This window comes from Physcomitrium patens, chromosome 4 (genome assembly GCF_059467195.1).
Source record: "Physcomitrium patens ecotype Gransden chromosome 4, ASM5946719v1, whole genome shotgun sequence".
NCBI classification, from domain to species: Eukaryota; Viridiplantae; Streptophyta; class Bryopsida; order Funariales; family Funariaceae; genus Physcomitrium; species Physcomitrium patens.
The window spans coordinates 13,818,053-13,839,896 of record NC_143413.1 but is presented as its reverse complement, the minus strand read 5'-3'; the positions used below and the strand labels follow the sequence as shown (position 1 = coordinate 13,839,896).

Genomic DNA, 21,844 nt, shown 5'->3' with positions numbered 1-21,844 from the left:
ATTGACTCTGAAGATTCAATTTACTAAAGATAATTGCACCTCAAAGTTGATCAAGAAGATCATTTATACGTGAAAGTGGATATACATTTTTAATAGTCTGCTTATTAAGGCTTCAATAGTCGATACAAAGTTGAAGTCCACCATCTTTCTTTGATGCAAAGAGTACAGTGCTCCCATGGTGATGTGCTTTCTTGAATGATGTCATTTTCTAAGAATTTATCTAATATTTTTTGTAGCTCTTCAAATTCATTTGGTGCTAATTGATAAATTAGTCAATTTGTTGGTTTGGCTCCAAGCAATAATTTTATTTTAAAGGAGGTACCTTGATCAAGAAGTATGCCACTAGATAGGTCGATTGGAAAGACATTCGGATGTTCTTGTATGAATTGCTATGCTCATTCTATTCTTTTGGCTGTCTTTTCTACTATTGATGGAAGATTTGGAACCATCATATATATTGGTTGCTTATGTTGTATTTGTTTCTTCATAAAGGTCATCTCTATGAGTAAGTCTTAAGTCATAGATTATTTTTTCACTTTATTCAATGTAGAGGTATAAAGAGTCACTTTATGTCCACCATCTTTGAAAGAAATTATCCTTGCTATCCAATCAACTTGCTTGTTTTCCACCTCTTGCCATGACATATCAAGGATAACATCATATCTTAGTTTTATTATCTTGAACTTCTTTCTTAAAAAGTAGGTGTTAGTCAACCTCAAGATTTTTTCTTCACATATTTTATTTAATACATTCTCTTGATTATCTGTAAGGTAAATACTTCATTCTTTAATTACTTTAGTTTTAATTTCAAATCGGTTGGAATTTTTAGTCAATATGAAATATTTTATAGAGCTATAATCTACAATCATTCAATATGGTTGTCTTCTTAGTAATCTTATTAGATATATCAGTTGATTCCTTTTATAGTTGTCCAAGGCCATGCCATTTGTCTTTAAAAGATGATAGCTATTCCCAATATTAAATCTCGACACTTTTATTGAGGAGCCTTATTTTCCTACTCTATCTCATTATCAACTTGGTAATTTTTAAGATTGTGAACTTGTCTTGTTTTGTTGGTACTTAAATTTTGACATTTTAGAAAACCTCCAATCTAATGGCCTAACTCTCGACAATAGAAATACAATCCTTTCGTACTAATATTTGTTATCTTTTTTATAACAAGATATAAAAAATATAATTATATAGATAGTTAGAACTATGGAAGTTTCTAGAATTCCGATTAGGCTAATGGACCAGATAGGACCACCATGGAACCTTCTAGAAAAAACTCAAGGCTATTATCTAAATAGAGCCCACCACCTAGAAACATTCTAGAAAGTCAAAGGTAGTAGGATAAGACTTGCCAAGGCCTTTTGAGGCATCTAGTCAAGTATGGCTTCAGATCCTTTCTCTTAGTAAAGTTTGATTTTGCATCCTTTTATTCAATTCTACTTTGATCTATTTCTATCTACTCAATTTTCTTTCATGTCCTATTATGTGTAGTTTCATTCAATTTTATTCTAGTCTATTTTGTCCTATTTTGTGATGAGATTTTATATTGCTGTGGAATAGAAAGATCTTTGACTTTTTTGAGATAGTCCGATTTTATTTCATTGATATCAAAGCAACTATTAGATTGTTTATTTTTAATAGTATGTCAATAGTCATCATATAGTCCAAGATCAGCTGTTGTGGTTATAATGGGTACTATATTGAAGCTACTACGAGCTATTCTTAAAAAGTCAATTGGGAGGTGAAAGATATTACAATAGTGGAGTTCAACAGAGAAATTACAATATGAGAGATATAATGGAGCAATCCTAGATGGAGGCTCAAATATAATACCTCTTAGGCTAAATAACTACTTTACAAGAGTAAATAAAAGCCTTGAGGATAAGAGAGTTGACATCTACTAAGTGGAAATTGAATAAGCCTAGTACATATTGTGGAACTTCAAGTCAAGAAGACATATGTCAATGGCTCTTCAACATGCGACAATATTTCCAACTAATTAGAACAAATACCATTGAAGGAATTACATATGCAACGAGCTATTTGAAGAATACAACAGCCATTTGATGCGGACATTAAGTTCAAAGCTATAGAGCTTAAGGTAGATTTTTTGACTAGAAAGACTTTGAAACAAAGTTTAGGAATCAATTTTGGTCCATCAATGCAAAAAAGATAGTACGTGATCAGTTGACAAATTGTACTCAATTTAAGTTGGTGTAAGATTATGTCTTTTGATTCAAGTCCCTATGTCTCCAAATTAGTAATGTTTTAGAGGTAGAGATGATGGATTGATTCCTACGAGGTTTAAAATCTGAAATCGAGCAAGAGGTAGAGCTAAGAAATCCACAAACATTCAAAGAAGTAATTTGGATTGTAGGGAAGATTGATGCTATAGATTTCAGAAATTGTAGAATATGACCTATAACATGAAGTTTTATACTACTATTTAATATTACGGCACAACAATCAATACCAATGGAGATTGATACCTTATAAGGATCATTGGCACAACAAAGATGACAAATATTGGTATAAGAAGGATTATATTTCTATTATTGGGAGCTAGGCCATGAGATTGGAGACTGTTCACAATGTCAAAGTATAAGTACCAATAAGACAAGGTGGGTTTATAGTCTTAGAACTCACTAAACCTATAATGAGTCAGAATAGGAAAATGAGGCTATCCAATAAAGACATTGGGAGCTAGTACTAGGAGTAGCTACAATCTCTCAAAGACAAATAGCATAGCCTCAGACAACTATAAAAAGAATCAATTAGTATATTTAATGGGACTACTAAGATGACAACTATGTCAAGTGCTTGTAGATTGTGGCTCTACAAAAAATTGTATGTCAATTGAAATCATTAATTGGCTTGGAATTAAAAGCAAGAAAATCTAAGATAGAAATATATACCTTGTAAATGATTGAGAGAATGTATTGAGTAAGACATATGAAAAAGAAACCTTGAGATTAATAGACACTTATATCTTAAAAAAGAGATTCAAGATGACAAGTATTATCTTTGGTATGCCATGGTTAGAGATGGAAAATAAGAAAGTTGATTAGATAGCAAGGATAATTTCTTTTAAAGATGGGAGACACAAGATGACTCTTCATACCTCCACATCAAGTGGAAAGGAAAGACAACCTGTAAGCAAAGACTTGCTTGTAGGGACAACTTTTATGAAGAAGCAATTACAACATAAACAATTCATATATATGGTGGTTTCAAATCTCGCATTAGTGGTGGAAAAGACAACCAAATGGATAGAATATGCAAAGCCACTTATACAAAAATATCAGGAGGTCTTTCCAACCAACCTATCTAGTGGCATATCTCTTGATTGAGGTGCCATCTTTCAAATAGAACTATTATATGAAGCCAAACCAACAAGTCAATCAATTTATTTTCTAACACCAAAAGAACTTAAACAGCTACGATGGATAATAAACAAACTTTTAAAAAAATGCCTTACTCAAGAAAGCATGTCACCATGGGAGCACCTGTACTTTTTGTACCTAAGAAAGATAGTGGACTTTGCTTTTGCATCGCCTATTGAGGTCTCAATAAGCAGATTGTTAAAAATGCATATCCACTTCTATATGTGGATGATCTTCTTGACCAACTTTGAAGTGCCACCATCTTTAGTAAATTAGATCTTTGGAGTAGTTATTAAAAAATACCTATTGCAAGAGAGGATGTAAAAAAGATAATATTTTGTATGTGCTATGGATATTTTAAATGGCTGGTTTTATCCTTTGATCTCACTAATGCTTTAGCCTCTTTTATAGGTTATATGAACAGATTGTTTCAAGACTTTTTGGAAAAGTATGTAGTCATCTTCATTGATGATATCCTCATACATAATAAAAATTCTAAAGAGCATGAACAACACCTACAAAAAGTGTTGGATCAGCTACAAGATAGTCGCTTCTATTACAAGTAATCAAAATGTGAACTTTAGAAGTCAAAAGTTACCTTTTGGGGGCATGTGGTGTCTTTCAAAGGCATGCGTATGGAATAAGATAAGGTGAAAGTAATGGAAGATTCGCCAACCTCCAAAGATGCTTTTGAAGTTTGCTTATTTTTAGGCCTTGTTGGATACTATTGCCATTTTGTTTGGCAATTTGCTCATATTGATGCATAATTGATAAATCTATTGGAGAAAGGTGCCCCATTTGAATGGAAATTGGAGCAGAAAAATGCTCTTGATAAGTTGAAAGAAGCACTCATTATTGCTCCAATATTGCAATAGTATGATTTTAATTTCTCTTATATGCTTAACATTGATGCTTCTGACTTTACTATTTGACTGATTCTTCAATAAAACTTTGGTACGGATCTTCAACTTGTGGCATATGAATCACACAAGCTCAAAAGAATAGAGTGCAATTACCCTACACTTGATCAAAAATAATTAGCGATTGTATATGCCACAAAGATGTGGCCACACTATTTAAAGGACATGATTTTGGACAAGTTTGAATCGTGATGTTTGAGCCTTTGTACACTCATGTGAGTCATGTGAATATAACAAAGTATACAATGCAATGTCATCTGGACTATTGCAACCAATTTTGTTACGTACGGCACGTTAAGAGCAGGTGATTATGGATCTTATTATGTACTTGCCACACATGCCTCATAATCGTATTTCAATTGTTGTCTTTGTAGATCAACTTTTGAAGCAACTTCACTTAACTATGGTGCATTTGGATATTGATGCTCTAATACTTGCACAAATCTTCTTTGATATTGTCTTTTGTCACTATGGATTACCTTTTGTCATCATTTCAGATTGGGATCTATGCTTCACAAGAAGTTTTTGACAAGTCTTGTTTAAGCTATTAGGTACACAACTTGCCATATCTATAACCTTCTATTTCCAAACAGATAGACAAATAAAGCATACAAATTGGACCTTAGAGGATATGTTGTGGATATTTGTGAGGATTCATCATAATGATTGAGATGAATACTTGACGCCCTTGGATTTTGCTTGTAATGATAGTATTCAAGTAAGTATCGATCATTCACTATTTTTCCTTAGTATCAATTAACATCCTATTATACTAGCAAGTTTCCATCATCTCATCAATACCAATAACCTGACAATGGAAAAATTTATACAACGGCTTACAATAACCTTACAAGAAGCACAACATCACTTCTTTATTGCACATAATCAACAAAAGTAGTATGCAGTTAACCATTGGTAACATAAGATCTTTTGGGAGGGTGATGAGGTATTACTCTTTAACACTAACTTCTGACTTGTTACATCAATCTAAATCCATAAACTAGCACCTTAGTGGCTCAGATCTTTTTGCATTTCTGTAGTGATTTTTGATGTCTCATATTGCCTCAAGCTTCTACCACATATTTGAGTCCATCCAATCTTTCATATTTTACAATTGAAGGAATTTTATACCAAGCCAAAGCGCTTTTCAGATCAATACCAACCACTAGTCCTAGAAATTGTAGTTGATGACTAACAAGAATATGAAGCGGACAACAATTTGAAGCATGGCTACCTTTGTTGTTGTAGTGGACATCCACAACTTCAATATAAAGTTCTTTGGAAAGGTTATCTCATTCATGATACAATGTGGGGACTTGCACACAACCTCATCCATTACTAAGAGACAATTTAGAGATACCATCGTGAAAAAAATGAGGACATTCTGCATTAATGGAAGAGGATTAATTATAATAAGATATAGAAAAGATAATTATATAGATGGTTAGAACCATGGAAGTTTTTAGAATTGAGGTTAGATTAGTAGACTAGGTAGGATCCACCATAGAACATTCTAAAAGAGTTTAGGGTAGTTATTTAGATGGAGTCCACAATAGAACCTTCTAGAAAAGGTTTAAGGCAGTTATCTAGGTGAAATCTACTACTCAAGAATATTCTAGAAAGTTGAGGATAGTAAGACAAGGTATAAATAAGATTGACCAAGGCCCTTTGGGTCATCTGATCAAATATGGCTTCAGATCTTTTTTCTTAATAAATTTTGGTTTGCATCTTTTTGTTCAATTTTGTTCTATTTTTGTCTACTCAATTATCTTTCATGTCCTATTCTTTGTAGTTTCATTCAGTTCTATTTTGGTCTATTTTATCTTATTTTGTGATGAGATTTTATGTTGATGTAGAATAAAAGAATCTTAGATTTTTCTAAGATAGCCTCATCTTGTTTTATTTGTAGTATCAATGATTCTTATAGGACATCAATCTCCATTGATATTGATTATTGTACCATAATATTAGATAGTAGTAAAAGATTTCATGCTATAAGTCATGCTCCATGAAATTTGAAATTTATAGCATTGACTTTCTCTGTAATCCTAATTGCCTCTTCAAATGTTTGTACTTTTTTTAGTTCCACCTCTTATTAGACTCCAAGTTTTAAACCTCATAGAAATTGATCCATCATCTCTACCTCTGAAACATTGCCAATTTCGAGATATATGGACTTGAATTGGGAGATATAATCTTACATCAACCTAGATTGTGTAAGATTTTTTAATTAATTACTTTTTATCTTCTCCTCATTGATGGACCGAAATTGATTCCTAAACTTGGTCTCAAATTCCTTCCAATTACAAAATCCACCTTGAGTTCCACAGCTTTGAACTCAATGTTACTACCAAATGGCTATCGCATCTTTTAAATAATTAGTTGCATACTTAATTCCTTCAGTGGTATTTGTCCCAGATAGTTGGATGTATTGTCACATGTTAAAGACCCATTGATATACATCTTCTTGCTTTGAAGTCCTAGAGTATGTACTAGACTTACTAAATTTCAGCCTAGTAGATGTCAACTCTTTTATTCTAAAGGCTTCTATTTGCCCTTATAAAATAGCTATCTAGCTTAAGACATGTTGTATTTGAGCCTCTATTTGAGATTGCTCTACCATATCTTCTATGCTGTAATTTCTCGCTAGACTTCACTTTTGTAATGCCTTCTCACATCTTGATTGACTTTTTAAGAGTGGCTTATAGTAGCCTCAATATAATATCAGATGTGACCACAACAACTAACTTTGAACTAAATGATGACTATCAATATACTACCAAAGAAAAATCTAACACTTGCTCTAATACCAATGAAATATGACTTGTGTATCTTAAGTGTCCAAGACCCTTCTAATGTATAAGAACATAAAATCTCATGATAAAGTAAGACAAATGGGCCAAAACAAAATTGAACATAACTAAACAGAATAAGACTCGAATGACAAAACTAAACAATTGAAATTAAAACAAAACAAAACAAAACACAACCAAAAGATGCAAATCCAAATTTTATTAAGAAAAAGGATTTGAAACCATACCTAACTAGATGCTCTTAAAGGCCCTAGCTAGTCCTATTTATACTTTGTTTTATTATCTTGGAATTTCTAAAATATTTTTAAATGATAGGCCCCACTTTAATAATCACCCTAAATTCCATCTAAAAGGTTATATGGTGGGCTTCACCTAAATAACTACCACAAGTCATTTCTAATAAGTTTTATGGTAGATCCTACCTAAATAATCGCCCTAAGCTCTTTCTAGAATGTTCTACGGTGGATCCTACATAGTCTACTAACCTAACCTCAATTTTAGAAACTTTCACAACTTCTCAAATATGGTTCCAACTATCTATTCATATGTGACAACAATACAATTATCTTATCAATATCATGTTACATTTGATGTACATGAAGTGCTTTGTTATACAATGAATTTAACTATGAATGAAAACTTAACTATGACATCTAAGGCTCTAGAACTAGTCTTTTCATCCAAGTATTGGAGGAATGATAATCATTTGTTAACTTCAAATGATCTAATATTGACCAATACAACTTATTGTTGGATTTTTATATTCAATACAATAAATAAATAAATATATATATATATATATACATGCAATAAACTAAAAAGTATTTTTTTATTATATAATTCTCATAACAGAAAAAGAAAAAAAAATTACACTTGAGAAAAAAATTGAAGTCATAAAAACGGAGAAGCATAACCCAAGACGACAACAAGAGGAGCAAAACAAAAATTGGATAGCAAAAGAATCATTCTCGCAAAGCCATGAGTAGTTCCCACTCCTCCTGCCGCCCAACGCCGCGATCTGCCGTGCCATGATGTGACGCGTAGTAACGCAGCGTGCCGGTCGCTGCCGCTGGGGGCAAGGAAGCAAGCAGGGGGTGATCCAACCAGCTGGCGGGGGTGAGTGAGAATACGCGTCGCGAGCCACCAATTTGGAGGGGGCGCTGATAACGAAGGAGCATTGAGCCATGAATCGCCGCAAAGGGCGAGAAGGGGAAACTCCGTCGCGGTATCGTCCGCCGGAACTAAGCTTTTCGTTTACACGCCCCACTCTGTTCTCGGCGCCATTGAATGTGCTCTCGTTGTGCAAGCCAGAAAGTTGTTGTGCGTGAGTCTGTGGGTTGAGCCCACATTCTGAGCTTCTCTCGGTTGCTGGGTCTCACTCCTTCTCTTAATCCTCCCTCTCCTCATCCTGGGCGATATCATCGACGGTTCACAGCAGCATCGACTATCCGGCGACGGACCTTTTCATCGCTTCACGATCGGTGCCATTGGAAACCCAAAGCCCCGCCAATTAGCAATCGGGAGCTTGGTGCGTTCGTCGCTATCTCCTCTGCTTTATGCGTCGCTTTTTGGTTCTGGGTTGGGAGGATTAGTTGGAGTTTTGCAGTTCAGTGCGTCTCTTTAGTTGCGCTGCGGTTTGGGTTGCGGCTGACCCTGAGGAAGGAGGTTTTTCGTGTATTGGGTAGAGCCTTGGGTTGAGTGAGGTTTTGTTGGGCTCTTAACGGCGATGGCTGCAGCTCCGGCTCTTCCGCAATACCATGGCCTCCGTGCTGCCTCGAAGAGCACGGTCCAAGCGCAACGTCCCTCACAGTTTCCCGCCTCATGTATGTCCTTTTCACCTACTTGATGTTTTGTGTTTGGTGCTGTTTCATTGTCATTCGCTGCCCTAGGATTGGTAGCCAGCGTTGAGACCGTAGCTTGTATTGTTTGTAATCGTTTGAGTTTGACTTGGTGACTAGATTTGTAGGGTTGAGGCGATTTAGTGTCACATTTCATTTCGGTTTGGTGGTGTGTTTGTTGGGATGGTGCAATAAGTTTAGACTTAATGTTTGTTGCGGCACTGAGGTCGTTATTATCAGCACTGTTGATTGTCGATCGGTTAGAGCGACTTTGTGTCAAAATGTGATGCCCGCATTCTGTAGAGAACTACTCAGAACCGTAGCTCTTGTTTATTGCTGAAGTTTTGTTAGAGGGATTAAGGCATTTATGATTACCTTTCCTCTTCGTTGCACAGCAAATGGGAATGTTGGAGCTTCCCGAGTGCGATGTTCGGCTCAGAGCGCTCCCAAGAGAGAAACGGACCCAAAGAAGAGGGTTGTAATCACTGGAATGGGCCTGGTGTCGGTCTTCGGGAATGATGTCAATACTTTCTACGACAAGCTTCTGGAGGGGACCAGCGGTATCGACATCATTGACAGATTCGATATATCCAAGTTCCCTACGAAATTTGCTGGACAGATAAGGGGGTTCAGTGCAAAAGGATACATCGATGGTAAGAACGATCGCCGCCTGGACGATAGTCTTCGGTATTGCCTAGTCAGTGGAAAAAGAGCGCTTGAAGACGCCGGCCTCGGTGGAGAAAACTTGAATCAGGTAAGTTCCAGAAACTGCGAAGCAACGTGACGCAATTCAAAGTCGGTTTTGAATATGTTCCTGTGTTGTTTGAAGTATATATTCGGTATTTAAGTTGAGAACCTCGAATATCGATTTTAAGTACATGTGCTCTACAAGTCTATTTGTTGGCCTCACAGCGTGTTTCGGTGACCAGGTAGATAAGCAAAAGGTGGGCGTTCTCGTGGGAACTGGCATGGGTGGGCTTACAGTATTCTCAGATGGTGTCCAAGCTTTGGTGGAAAAGGGCCATAAGAGGATCACACCATTCTTCATACCTTACGCGATTACGAATATGGGATCTGCTCTTCTCGCCATCGACCTTGGTCTGATGGGTCCCAACTACTCGATCTCAACTGCTTGTGCCACCTCCAACTACTGTTTCTACGCAGCCGCCAACCACATTCGGAGAGGGGAGGCTGATATGATGATCGCTGGAGGCACAGAGGCAGCCATTCTTCCGATTGGGTTGGGTGGTTTTGTGGCTTGCAGGGCTTTGTCGACGAGGAACGACAGCCCGCAAACCGCTTCCAGGCCTTGGGACAAGGAACGAGAGGGGTTCGTGATGGGCGAGGGTGCTGGTGTATTGGTATGCTTGATCGATCATGTTTATATCTTGGTTGGGATGGTTACGACATTGTGTTTCAAATCGTTGGAGGAAAGCAATGTATGGAATTGAAAGAGTGTTTATATGGTTGGCCGCATTCGTTTGTAGGTTATGGAGAGCCTGGAGCATGCCTTGAAGCGAGGCGCACCAATTGTAGCGGAGTATCTGGGAGGTGCAGTGACGTGTGACGCATACCATATGACAGATCCCCGCGCCGACGGGTTGGGTGTTTCCACGTGTATTGAGAAGAGTTTGGCAGATGCAGGAGTCGCCACTGAGGAGGTATTTCTCTGTTCACTCAGGAGTAAGGCATTCTCAATATTGAATGCAACAGCGTCCGCTTGCTAAGCTTGATGACCTTCTTCGTTGCACCTTTAAACAGATGTTATTGTATTACCAAGTTGTGTCCTGGTAGGATAGTGTTGGGTTTTGTTGTTTTATGCAATATATTATTATCGCTCTGCATTGAATTGCGTGATGGTGAATTTACAGGTTAACTACATTAATGCGCATGCTACATCTACAGTCGTGGGTGATTTAGCGGAAGTGAACGCCATTAAGAAGGTCTTCAAAAACACATCAGAGATTAAAATGAACGCAACAAAGGTGATTGATCTATTTAAGCCCCGAGAGTATATATTAATTTTACCGTGTTTGTGTGTCTGCTTTGGACGTTGAAGCAGTGCATTTGTTGTATTAATGACATGTAGATTGTGTTTCAAAGTTCGTCCAAGCTTGTGTCACCTGATTTTAATGTGATTTGGATGGTTTGCCGAGTTGACTCAGTCCATGATTGGGCACTGCCTTGGAGCTGCTGGAGGTTTAGAGGCGATTGCTACGATCAAAGCTATTGAAACCGGATGGTTGCATCCATCAATTAATCAATTCGTAAGTGCGGTGTTTTGTAATTTCAATCCATTTGGTTTTCCTTAACACTGTTTGCAAATTATATTTTCTTTTCTTCGAAGTATTTTTGACCCAGTGCTAAGACAGTTGTTTATGTGAATTGGCTGTGTGGAACGGGCAAGAAGCTCAAACAACATTTAGAAAAACTCCTTCATCGTACTCTTTTAGACTTGTGAATAGAGGGTGACTTTAGCTCTTCGGCTAGATCCTTATATTAAGCCATCGCTGAAGATTCTGACTATTTTTGTTTAATGAGTTGAATACTGTTATCATTGTTTTCAAGATGCTTCTTCTGTTAGCCTCGGTTGTAGAACCATAATGCCTGAACTTACATCTCGAGTAATTGGCTTCATTGTTCGTCATTAGGTGGTAGAACTTTATTTAACTGAAGTCAAATATACGTGTCATTTTATCCAACATTCTACTAGTCAATAGCTTATTCGTGGACAAGTTTCAGTGGATTTCTTGTTTTAGCAGCAATTTGCAAGTTATTGATTGCTATTGGCTGTTGCAGAATCCTGAGGAGTCGGTGACATTTGACACTGTGCCCAATGTCAAAAAGCAGCATGAAGTAAATGTTGGTGAGTCTTATTGATTCCTCAGAGCGTTTGTTGCACGGAACAGTTCTTCTTTTTAATACTGCAAGGTACTGCAATTGTGGCCGTAGTTTTGTTTAGGCAGACATCGTCACAGTGTATCTCTGTTTAGGCAGATTACAGTTGAGCTCAATTAATTGTTGCGCGTACCCGTATTGTTTACTTTCTAATATATCCACACTGTGATATGCAGCTATCTCAAACTCATTTGGGTTCGGTGGACACAATTCCTGCGTTGTTTTCGCTCCTTACAGGCCTTGAAGAAGCGCACTAAAGATTCCTGTTATTTTCACACGATTTTTTCTGTTCGGTAGGGTAGAATTTGGAAACAGCGGTGACTGCTAGGTTCATTCATGTCGTCAAAAGGTACAAAAGGAGTGTGAAGGACATCAAGAAAAGGTCGCATTTTAATTCAAGGTCTCTGAAGTTGATTCTGATGTCTTATGGCCAATTCATACCACGATGTTCGTAGATTGAAATTTGAAAGTAAATTGGTTCGAGTAGTGTTGGTTGTATTCGTGCAGCGGATGTTACACCTTTTTTATGTGCATTTGGATATTGTCCTTGAGTGCGCCGAGAAGTAGTCCAAGTTGTCATTTTTACCAATTGTCTCAGCTTAATCTTTTTTCTGTGCATGTTAAATGATCTGTTATATTCTGTAATTGTATTACAATCGAAAGGCATGTCTACATTATTTAGATATGATATGATCTATTCCTTTGACCTGACCCTGACTTTTCAGTGCTGAAATTTTTGAAGATGCAGTTTTGTGTTCTGAACATGTGAATGAAAGTCAAGTGCTGCCTTGTTTGAGTTTGTGTGCCGGATTCATATAATTTATCACCTGTGTTGTACGAGCTCAATTTCTTGTCTAGTTTATCTGATTGTGTACTAGTTGGGGGAATCCCCGACAGGAATCCCAGTTCAGGAAGTGATTGGGATCCACTTTCCACGTGAAAATCGAGCTTTTCACACTACATACTTTATTCAAGAAGTAACTGGGATCCTGGCAACCAAGTTTTAGGCAGATAATCTTGTTTTCCATTGTATAATAACTGCTTGTTGTGTGGGCTTATCAAAAATAAATCATTAATTAACTTTTGTGATAATTTTCAAGTGAAATACTTGAAGTGAGACGGAATTGAATAATTTTGAAAGGATAAAACTTTTTATAATTATCTCACTTTCTATGACAATGTAAATTTTTTGTGGGTTATCTGTACATGAGGCCCATATCTTGTTTTTAGAGTTGCATTTTAATGGTTTCAAATATATACCAAGATGTGACTTTGTAAATATAACAATGTTAAAAGCCCACATTTATACTCAACCAAAAAGTTAAAAACTATCCCTAAGGAGTAGAAGTTTTACAGCAATGATTCGTCCAAATATGTGTTATAATATCTGAAGTTTGTTTGTTTTTTTTTTTTTTTTTGTTTTTTATTACTTGAAATATGAACAAGGATATCCATTTGCACAGTACATTGTACATTTATTAAGAAAGCAGACAATTACATTGCTTCTAAAGTCTTAATGTCTCTCTTTGAAGCCAAACTTTGAGCACTAATATTAAATGGTATACTTGCCAGTATGAGAATAATAGGGGTTGAGCAATGTATGAAAGTTTACTTTGTTGAAAAACACATTAAACTTTCATTTAATGATAAGTTTGTTTTCTTCTCTACATCCTACAATTTTATTTTCAATCTATAACTTATCTTATTTTTGGAAGAAACTAGCAATTTAATCTTATTTTTTATTTTTTATTTTTTACAATAGACTTAACTGATTTTTTATTTTTTATTTTTTGCAAGACTTGACTTTAATATTATGCAATTTGTACTTTAAGCAATGAGCTAAGTCATCTCTATCTTGCTAAGGATGGAGCCAGATGGTACTAATGGCATCGGAATACAAGAATCTGGAGAGAATGTAACTATGTATAATCACCTACCTTAGCCATTCAATCCTTTGGACCTCAATTTGTCACAAATACATTATACGAGACACCAAAGAAGAAGTTGAACAAAAGAACTTTAACAAGAGAGCTAATAAGAACTTGATTTAATGAGATGAGTATAAGATCAAGACAAAGAGAGGTGAGCTAGAGCTTTAAGAGATGTATTGTCAAGATTGAGGATCTCCTTAGCCTTGATTTTAATATATATTAGGTGTTAAGAAGCTCTTCAAGAAGTTCCTATATTACTTAAAGATGAAGCAATCTTAAAAAAATTCTTAAGAAGTTTCCATGTTGCTTGAAGATGAAGCAACCTTAAGAAGCTTCTTAAGAAGTTCTCATATTGCTTAAAGGTGAAGCAACCTTAAGAAGATTCTTATACAACTTTCTTAATTCTCCTAGAACTTTTTAAAATCTATTAGAATATTTTAAGAACCTTCTAAAATGTTTTAAAATCCTCTATTATAATATTTTTAAAAACTTTAGAATTTAATATAATATTCTAAGAATATTTTTAAAAACTTTAGAATTTAATATAATATTCTAAGAATATTCTTAAAATCTTTCTTGTTGGATGTCTATAACATCATCTACCTCTTTAATTTTGAGTTCTATGAGGAGCATTGGATCTATATTTATTTTCTTTATTATATACAACATCCTAACAATAGCTTTATAGAGAAGTCATTTTAAAATAGATTTAGATTTTTGAGGATAGCGTTGATCAAACTATTGTACCTTTTGTGGCAAATTAACTAGATTTTTTGTTGGTTCCTATATATGTTCATTGATATTGTAACTATGCCAATGAATAAAATATTCCAACTTGCTTCTTCTTTATCCAAAATCAAGGATCTTTTCTATTTCATATTCCACATGATTATCTATTTCAATGTAAGTTAGTGATGGTTATATTCTTCCTGGAATAGTTGATTCTATATATGCTTATAAGAGAGAAACATGAAAGACTAGATGTAACTTTATAGATATGGGTAGTTCCAACCAATAAGCTATTAGATTGATTTACTTTTGAATACAAAATGGTCCCAATTTTTGGTAGTTCAATTATCGCATGGTTAATTGGTCTTGATATTTTGTTGAAAAAGCCATATTTTATCTCCAACTTAAAAAGTAAGATATTCTTTTTAATTTTTTTTTTTGATGATACTTTGTAAGAATCTTGTAAATGGAACTTCAAAGTTGTGTGGAGCTATGACAATTATTTTGTAAGATCTTCAACTATTGAATTTTTATCCTTCGATGTATTTAATAAATTAAGCTTTGGGTGATAACCATAATTGGCATGAAATGGTATTTGTTGAGATAAAGCGTAAAGAATATTATTATAAGCAAACTTTGCTAAGGATAAATATAAGGTCCAATCAACTTATTGATAATTGATGGTATATCACAAATACTATTCCAAAACTTGATTGACTCATTCTATTTGACCATCAATTTGAAGGCGGAAGGTAGAGGAATGTTTGATATCCACCTTCAATATCTCAAAAAAAGATTTTCAAAAATTTGATATAAATTGAGGTCATCAATTTAAAATGATGTCATTAGGTAGGCCACAATATCAATATATATTATCAAGAAAGAGCCTTGCCATTTCTTCTTCAAAAATTATCTTTTTGAATGAAAAAGAAATGTATCATCTTTGTAAGTCAATCTACAATAAAGTAGATAGCATTAAATGTAGCTAATAGTAGAAAATTAGTGATAAAATCCATTGATACTAATAACCATGGTTGCTTTAGAGTTGGTAGTACCTATAAAAGTTCATAAGGACAATATTGAGAATTCTTGGATCTTGAAGAGATGTCATACAAGAAAATGAAGTCCTTCACAATGTTATATTACAAGTATTCTTGCTTGAAAATACACCAAGTACTTAGATGTGGAAGTTAAGTAGAAATGCAACAACAATCTTACTAAGTCTAATATAGTCTTAAATAAACTTTAAATAATTCTTAATAATCCTAATTAAATTTTAATCAATAAAAAAAATATTTAAAAAAAAATTACAAAAAAAACACAAAAAAGTTACAAATTAATTCTAAAGAAAAATAAAATAGAAGTCTTGAAGAAATGTAAAAATAAACCTTTAAAGAAATATTAGAAATATATATTTTTTTTTAAAAAAAAATCTTTTAAAATATTAAAAATAAAAATCTAAATAAATCATAAATAAATCTCAATAAAATTCTATTTTAATTTTAATTAAAAACCTAATGAATCTTTATTAAATTTTAAATAAAATTTTAATTAAATTCTAATAAATTAATTATGAAATCCTAATAAAATCTTAATAAAATTCTAATCTTAATAAATCCTACAATAAATCAAAAATTAAATAACAAATCATTGAACCATTGATTTTGATTCAAATTTTTTAGACCTTGCAACAACTAAGTTAGCAACAAGTAAAAAAAATTTGAAGAAGATTGTATATACTAAATAGACAATAGTCTCAAAATTCTGTTCAAAGATCAATCAGCCTCCTTCTCTAACATTGATATTAATATTTCCAAGCCAAGATTTCTTAATTTTATCATTTAATTCTTTCAAAATTTTCAAAATTTTTGGAAATCAAGCTATCTACCTTTGAAAAAAATTACATTTTAATCCAATTGGAAAATTAACAGATATCTTAAAAATTCTCATAGGTCCTCTAAACTCCAATTTTTGAAACCATAACCTACAAAAAATTTCATATGCTTCAATCTAATTGCTTGATTGATTTCACATTTTTTATACATATTAAAAACAATCATAAAGACAAATTTCCAAATTCTTATCTATAAATAGACTACAAAATTCACAAAATCTTAAAATTTGTAATTTTTTTTTTTTTTTTTTTTTTTTTTTTTTAAATCTAAATCTACCAAGTACATCAATAATTTTAAAAATCTCTCAAAATCCAAATATTAATCTAAATGACATAAAATTAATATTAAAAAATCTCTCTTCAAGTTTGATTTCAAATTCCACTCTCAAATTTGTAAAAGAACCTTGGAATTACTATAGGTATATAGTTTTGTGTCTTTGGCTCTGATTTTGACCTTAGTTGACAATTGGTCTTCTTTAGGTATCAATTTTTAATAATTTGAAATGAATTTTTTTAATCTATTGTTAAATTTTTTTAAACATGCTCATATCAATTTTTTATCTTATTTACTTTGATTTGGTTCATTTATGTCTCAACAAAGTAAATAGAAGTCCTTTATACAAAAGATAATATAAAGACTAAATTTTTATTACTTTTTTATAATTTATCATTATTTTTCTATTATATCTTTCTACTAGGCTCTTCTATAATAACATCCATATTTTTATTTTTCACCACATAGTTGTGTTACTACATGACAATGGTCTTCCACATTTGAAGCTATTAGAAATCTCAAGAAATAAACTCTAATGTTTTGTTAAATCAAAAATGTCTTGCAGCTCAGAAATTATGATAAGATTGAAGAATACAAAGTTCTACAAGTCCTTTTGGAATATATAAATGATCTTTAAAATACAAAATATCTTCTATAAATTTAAATTTCTTGTTGTTAGAATATTTTTTGGTATTACAAAGTAATGAGTCTTTAATTGACAATGTTTAAATTTATTTTAAAAAAATTAAATCAATAGGTATAACTATAGAAGTAGCATAAAGATAAAAATATTCTAGCTTTAAGAAAGTGGTATATTGCTAATTAAATGCTTCTTTTCCAACTTTTAGAGTAAGATATGATTTCTTTGATAAAATATCTAACAGTCTTTATTGCTTTTCTAATCAATATGCAATTATAAAATCAAAACAAGATAATGATGTATTCCAACAAGCTTGGCTACAATTCAAAATTCAAGTTGATATAAAATATTCTAATTTTTTGTGATTTATATATACAATCATAAATTACATAGCACCTTCTAACAAATGATGCTATTTTTTAAAAAAATCTATAATTATAAAAAGTTTTTTATTAAAAATCTCATAATTAATTTTTGTAGCTAAAAACTTTTTAAAATAGAATGCAAATAGGTAGAACTTTCTATCTTTCTCTATTTAAAATAATGAAATACCTAATGCAAAGTCAAAAGCATCAATCTCCAAATAGAAGGTCTTAAGAAAATTTGAACATATTAAGATTGAAGTTGTAATAAAAGCTACCTTCAAATCTTAAAAAGTATTTTATGTTTGAAGTCCCTATTTCAATTTGTCTTTAGATATCAACCAAGTGAAAGGAGCACCAAATCAAAAGTAATTCTTGATAAATATTTGATAGAAATTAACAAATTCAAAGAAATATTATACATATTGTATTGTCTTTAAAGTCGTCTACTTTTTTACAACTTAAACTTTCTTTGGGTCCATCAACATGCCTTCATTGGATATAATATATCTAAGAAACTCTACTTTTAGCTAATGGAATATACATTTCTCTAATTTGGCATATAATCTTGTATCTTGTAATTTTTATAAAACTAATCTTGCATATTCTTAATGATCTTTAGAAGTGTTGGAATAGATTAAGATATTATTGTAATAGCAAAAAATAAACTTTTTTAGGAATTCTTAAAAAATATCATTCATCAAATGTTGGAATATAGCTGGAGCATTTGCCAATCTAAAAGGCATGACATTATATTCAAAATATCCATACCTTATCCAAAATGTTATCTTCTATTCATCTTCTTTTTTTATTTGCATCAAATTATATGCTCCATAAAGATCAATTTTGGTATAGATCTTGACTTGACTGAGTTGTTCCAAAAGCCTTGATATTAATAATAATAGATAATAATTCTTTTCCATTATTTTATTGAAGCCACAATAATTAATACTTATTTGGAAAGATCCATATTTTTTCTTCACAAAAACTATTGGTGCACTTGTTAGAGATTTGGAATATTGAATAAAGTTCTTTGCAAGATTTTTATCAATGTAATCTTTCAATGTAAAAAGTTTATTTTATGATAGGTTGTAAATTGGGTCAAAGGATAGTTAAGCTTATTTTTAAAGATAAATGGTAAAGTCATATGATCAATGCTTAAATAATATGTCAGCATTTCTTTTTTTGAAGTCATCTTGAAATTCCTTATATTGCTCTAAGATAAGTACTAGCAAGCTTATTTCTTTAAAAGCTTGAGTTGTATAAATAATAAATGGTAATTCTTTCTCAATTTTCTTTACTAAAGCCCTTGCTCCAAAAAATAAAGACTTTGTTGTTAATGATTTCTTGATAAGTTTTGTCCAAAGGAATTCTATAAGAAATTCAATCTTATGAAACCTCCAATATATAGATGGATTATATCTTTTCAATTACAAAAGTCCTAGAATAATAAGATTGAATGGAGTTCTAATAATAATGAATATTATTTTGCTACTATGGCCCTCATATGACATTTCTAGCAATATGGTCTCATGAGTAACATTGCTTGAAAATAAAGATTGACTATCTATTACTTCTACATATACAATTCATGAATTCTATATTAAAAGAATTTTATGAAGTTTAAAAAATTTATCATCTAAAAAGCAAAAAGAATCTCTTAAATCTAATAACACATTTATTTGAAGTTTTTGTAGGTCAAGAAATAAAGGTATAATAAAACAACAAGCAAGTTAGACAAAGAGAGAAGAACTTTGATAAATTTGAGGTCTTAGAATGTCTAGCCGTATTATCCCTATTGTCGCTAGGCTTTTTCATTTTTTAGAATAATTGCACTTCTATTCTTGGTTGTAAGTTGTTTCTTTGGACATTTCCTAGATTTGTGGCCTCCTTTATTATAAGCATAGGCCTTGTTCAAATTGACTTTTCTTTTCTTTTGATATAAGATGTTTAAATCATTCTAAATCAATTTTCATATTCTCAGCTCTAGAATCTAAAAGTAATATATTTATTGAAGCAACAGAGTACAAATTTCTAATGCATTGCTTTGTCAAAATTCACAAGCATTGATCTTGATGGTATTGAAATAATTGATTATTATACTTAATAGCTACATTAATAGATTTATTGAGTATTTGAAGATTAAATAATGATATTAATAGGTCTTTTATATCATCCTTTAGTTCCTAATAGAATTGATTCATAAGAGCTTGTTCATCTTAATTAATATTACAAGCTAATTGCTTAAAATCAAATACATAAACTTAATCAAAGCATGATCTTTGATGTAATGAGAAAACCTTTGTAGTCACTTATGAGGCCTTATGTCACTGACATATACATTTACCTCAATAGTTATATAATTAAGTAGAAGTAGGTAAATATAGAATAATTTCATAAAGTCTTCTAAAGTAGCTTCTTAGAAGCTTCATAGATATGATTTTGACTTTAGATGTGTTTGTAGATTAGAAACTTGGCCAAAAAGCTAACCATATATTGATAGCTTGTAGAACAAGTTATCTCCGTGTAGTAGCTTGTAGAACAAGCCAACTACATGGCGCATACATAGATAACTTGCCTTGTAAGCAAAGATATGTTGTTAGCAAAGTCAGCACATGTTGGAGGTCCTATAAGACATCGCCATATAGCTCTTAGTTAGATAGTATATATGGAGGCAAGAGTAAAGCCTTCTTCACTCTTGTCAATGCCTTTCTAGTCTTAGTCTTATTTCAAGACTTTTTAGTCTTTTTGTTTTTGGCAATAGCCATTCTAGTTAATATTACATCATCTTTTGAGAGACTTTTTAGTTCTCTTAAGTGATAGAAGAGTGTATTGAGGATTCTCTTTCTTTGAAATTCATGTCCTTCATAGTTTGACAAGAGTGCTAATATTTTGTTTCTTTCTTGTTCTAGAAGTGAGTAGATTATTCCACTTCTATTGTTGTGTCTTGAAGGTTATGGACTACCCACCTTTAAACAAAAAATCTTATTTTCTAATACTGATCTTTTCCTTAAAGAGAGTGGATTATCCCTCTTTGTGGGATTTATTTTTAGAGGTTGCAGATTATCTTCCTCTAATTTAACTTTTGAATTCATTTGAGTTGTCTATGGAAGGAAAGATTATGGATGCTACTCTCAACAGAAGTGAGAATAGATTTACAACTATGGCAGATCTTCATGAGCTTGTCAATACTCTAAGAGTGGAAATTTCACATATTTCCAATGTGAATCATGGAAGTACTATACCTACGCCTATGGAAGAAGTTTAGAGTCTATGGCAAGAAGTTGTGCAATTGAAAGAAGCAAGTAGATCAACGTCACAACCAAATCTAGGGAGTTTTGCTTCTACAAGTATGACAGGGACAAGGATTAGTATGCATGAAAAGTTTGATGGAATAAGATCAAAATTTCGAGGATTTTTTCAATAAGTCAAGCTCTATCTAAGGTTGCACCCTTTCCAATATATTGATGGATTTATCCAAGTCGGATTCATAGGTGTACTACTATCAAGAAGTGCTCTCTCTTCATTTGCACCTTTAATGGAAAAAGATTCACAACTCCTTTATGATTTGAATTCATTCCTAGAAGTATTTATGGCCACATTCAGAAAAAGTGATCAAGAACGAGTAGCAGAGACCAAGCTTTTATCCTTATGGTAAGGATTACAATCAGCCACTACATATGTTATCGAATTCCAAAATCTTGCTTGTGACATAGACTGAAACGACAAAGCACTTATCAACCAATTTCAATATGGATTGAAGAATAGCATCAAAGATTTATTATTAACAATGTCGAAAGTAGAATCTTTGGAATAATTTATTATTCAAGCTATTGCATATGACAATTATTTATTTGAAAGGCTTCAAGAATAAAGATTTGATTAGAGAAGAACAAGTCAAGTAATGGCCGTAGCTCCCAAGTTTTTTTAAATATATTCATCAAAGTTGGAACCAATGTAAATTGATATGATACGTTTTAAACCTATTACAAAGCAAGAAAAGACTTGACGTCACCAAGAGGGGTTGTGTTTATATTATGGAGGAGCTAAGCACACTACTCAATATTATCCAAAGAAGCAACACAATTACAAAATGAGGAGCACAATTACCAAAGAAGATAGTGTGTCAAAAAACGAGTTTCTCCAACTA

The 21,844-nt window shown here is 32.6% G+C and overlaps 1 protein-coding gene across 1 annotated transcript; it reads left to right on the top strand.

Annotated features, from left to right (window-relative positions):
• The first annotated feature begins 8,756 nt into the window (after positions 1 to 8,756).
• On the top strand, positions 8,757 to 12,362 carry LOC112281478 (3-oxoacyl-[acyl-carrier-protein] synthase I, chloroplastic). Its single transcript, XM_024518053.3, has 8 exons — positions 8,757 to 8,951; positions 9,362 to 9,720; positions 9,896 to 10,327; positions 10,454 to 10,627; positions 10,838 to 10,951; positions 11,132 to 11,233; positions 11,766 to 11,832; positions 12,041 to 12,362. Exons 1-8 carry the CDS (start codon positions 8,855 to 8,857, stop codon positions 12,106 to 12,108), a joined length of 1,413 nt encoding a protein of 470 aa, XP_024373821.1. The 5' UTR covers positions 8,757 to 8,854; the 3' UTR covers positions 12,109 to 12,362.
• The last annotated feature ends 9,482 nt before the right edge of the window (positions 12,363 to 21,844 follow it).

Excerpts from the sequence above, each read along its gene's own strand:
- LOC112281478 (XM_024518053.3), top strand. The coding sequence starts at position 8,855 with ATGGCTGCAGCTCCGGCTCTTCCGCAATACCATGGCCTCCGTGCTGCC. Across the intron at positions 10,328-10,453 it reads GCGAGGGTGCTGGTGTATTG|GTTATGGAGAGCCTGGAGCA; the intron begins GTATGCTTGATC and ends ATTCGTTTGTAG. Across the intron at positions 10,628-10,837 it reads CAGGAGTCGCCACTGAGGAG|GTTAACTACATTAATGCGCA; the intron begins GTATTTCTCTGT and ends GTGAATTTACAG.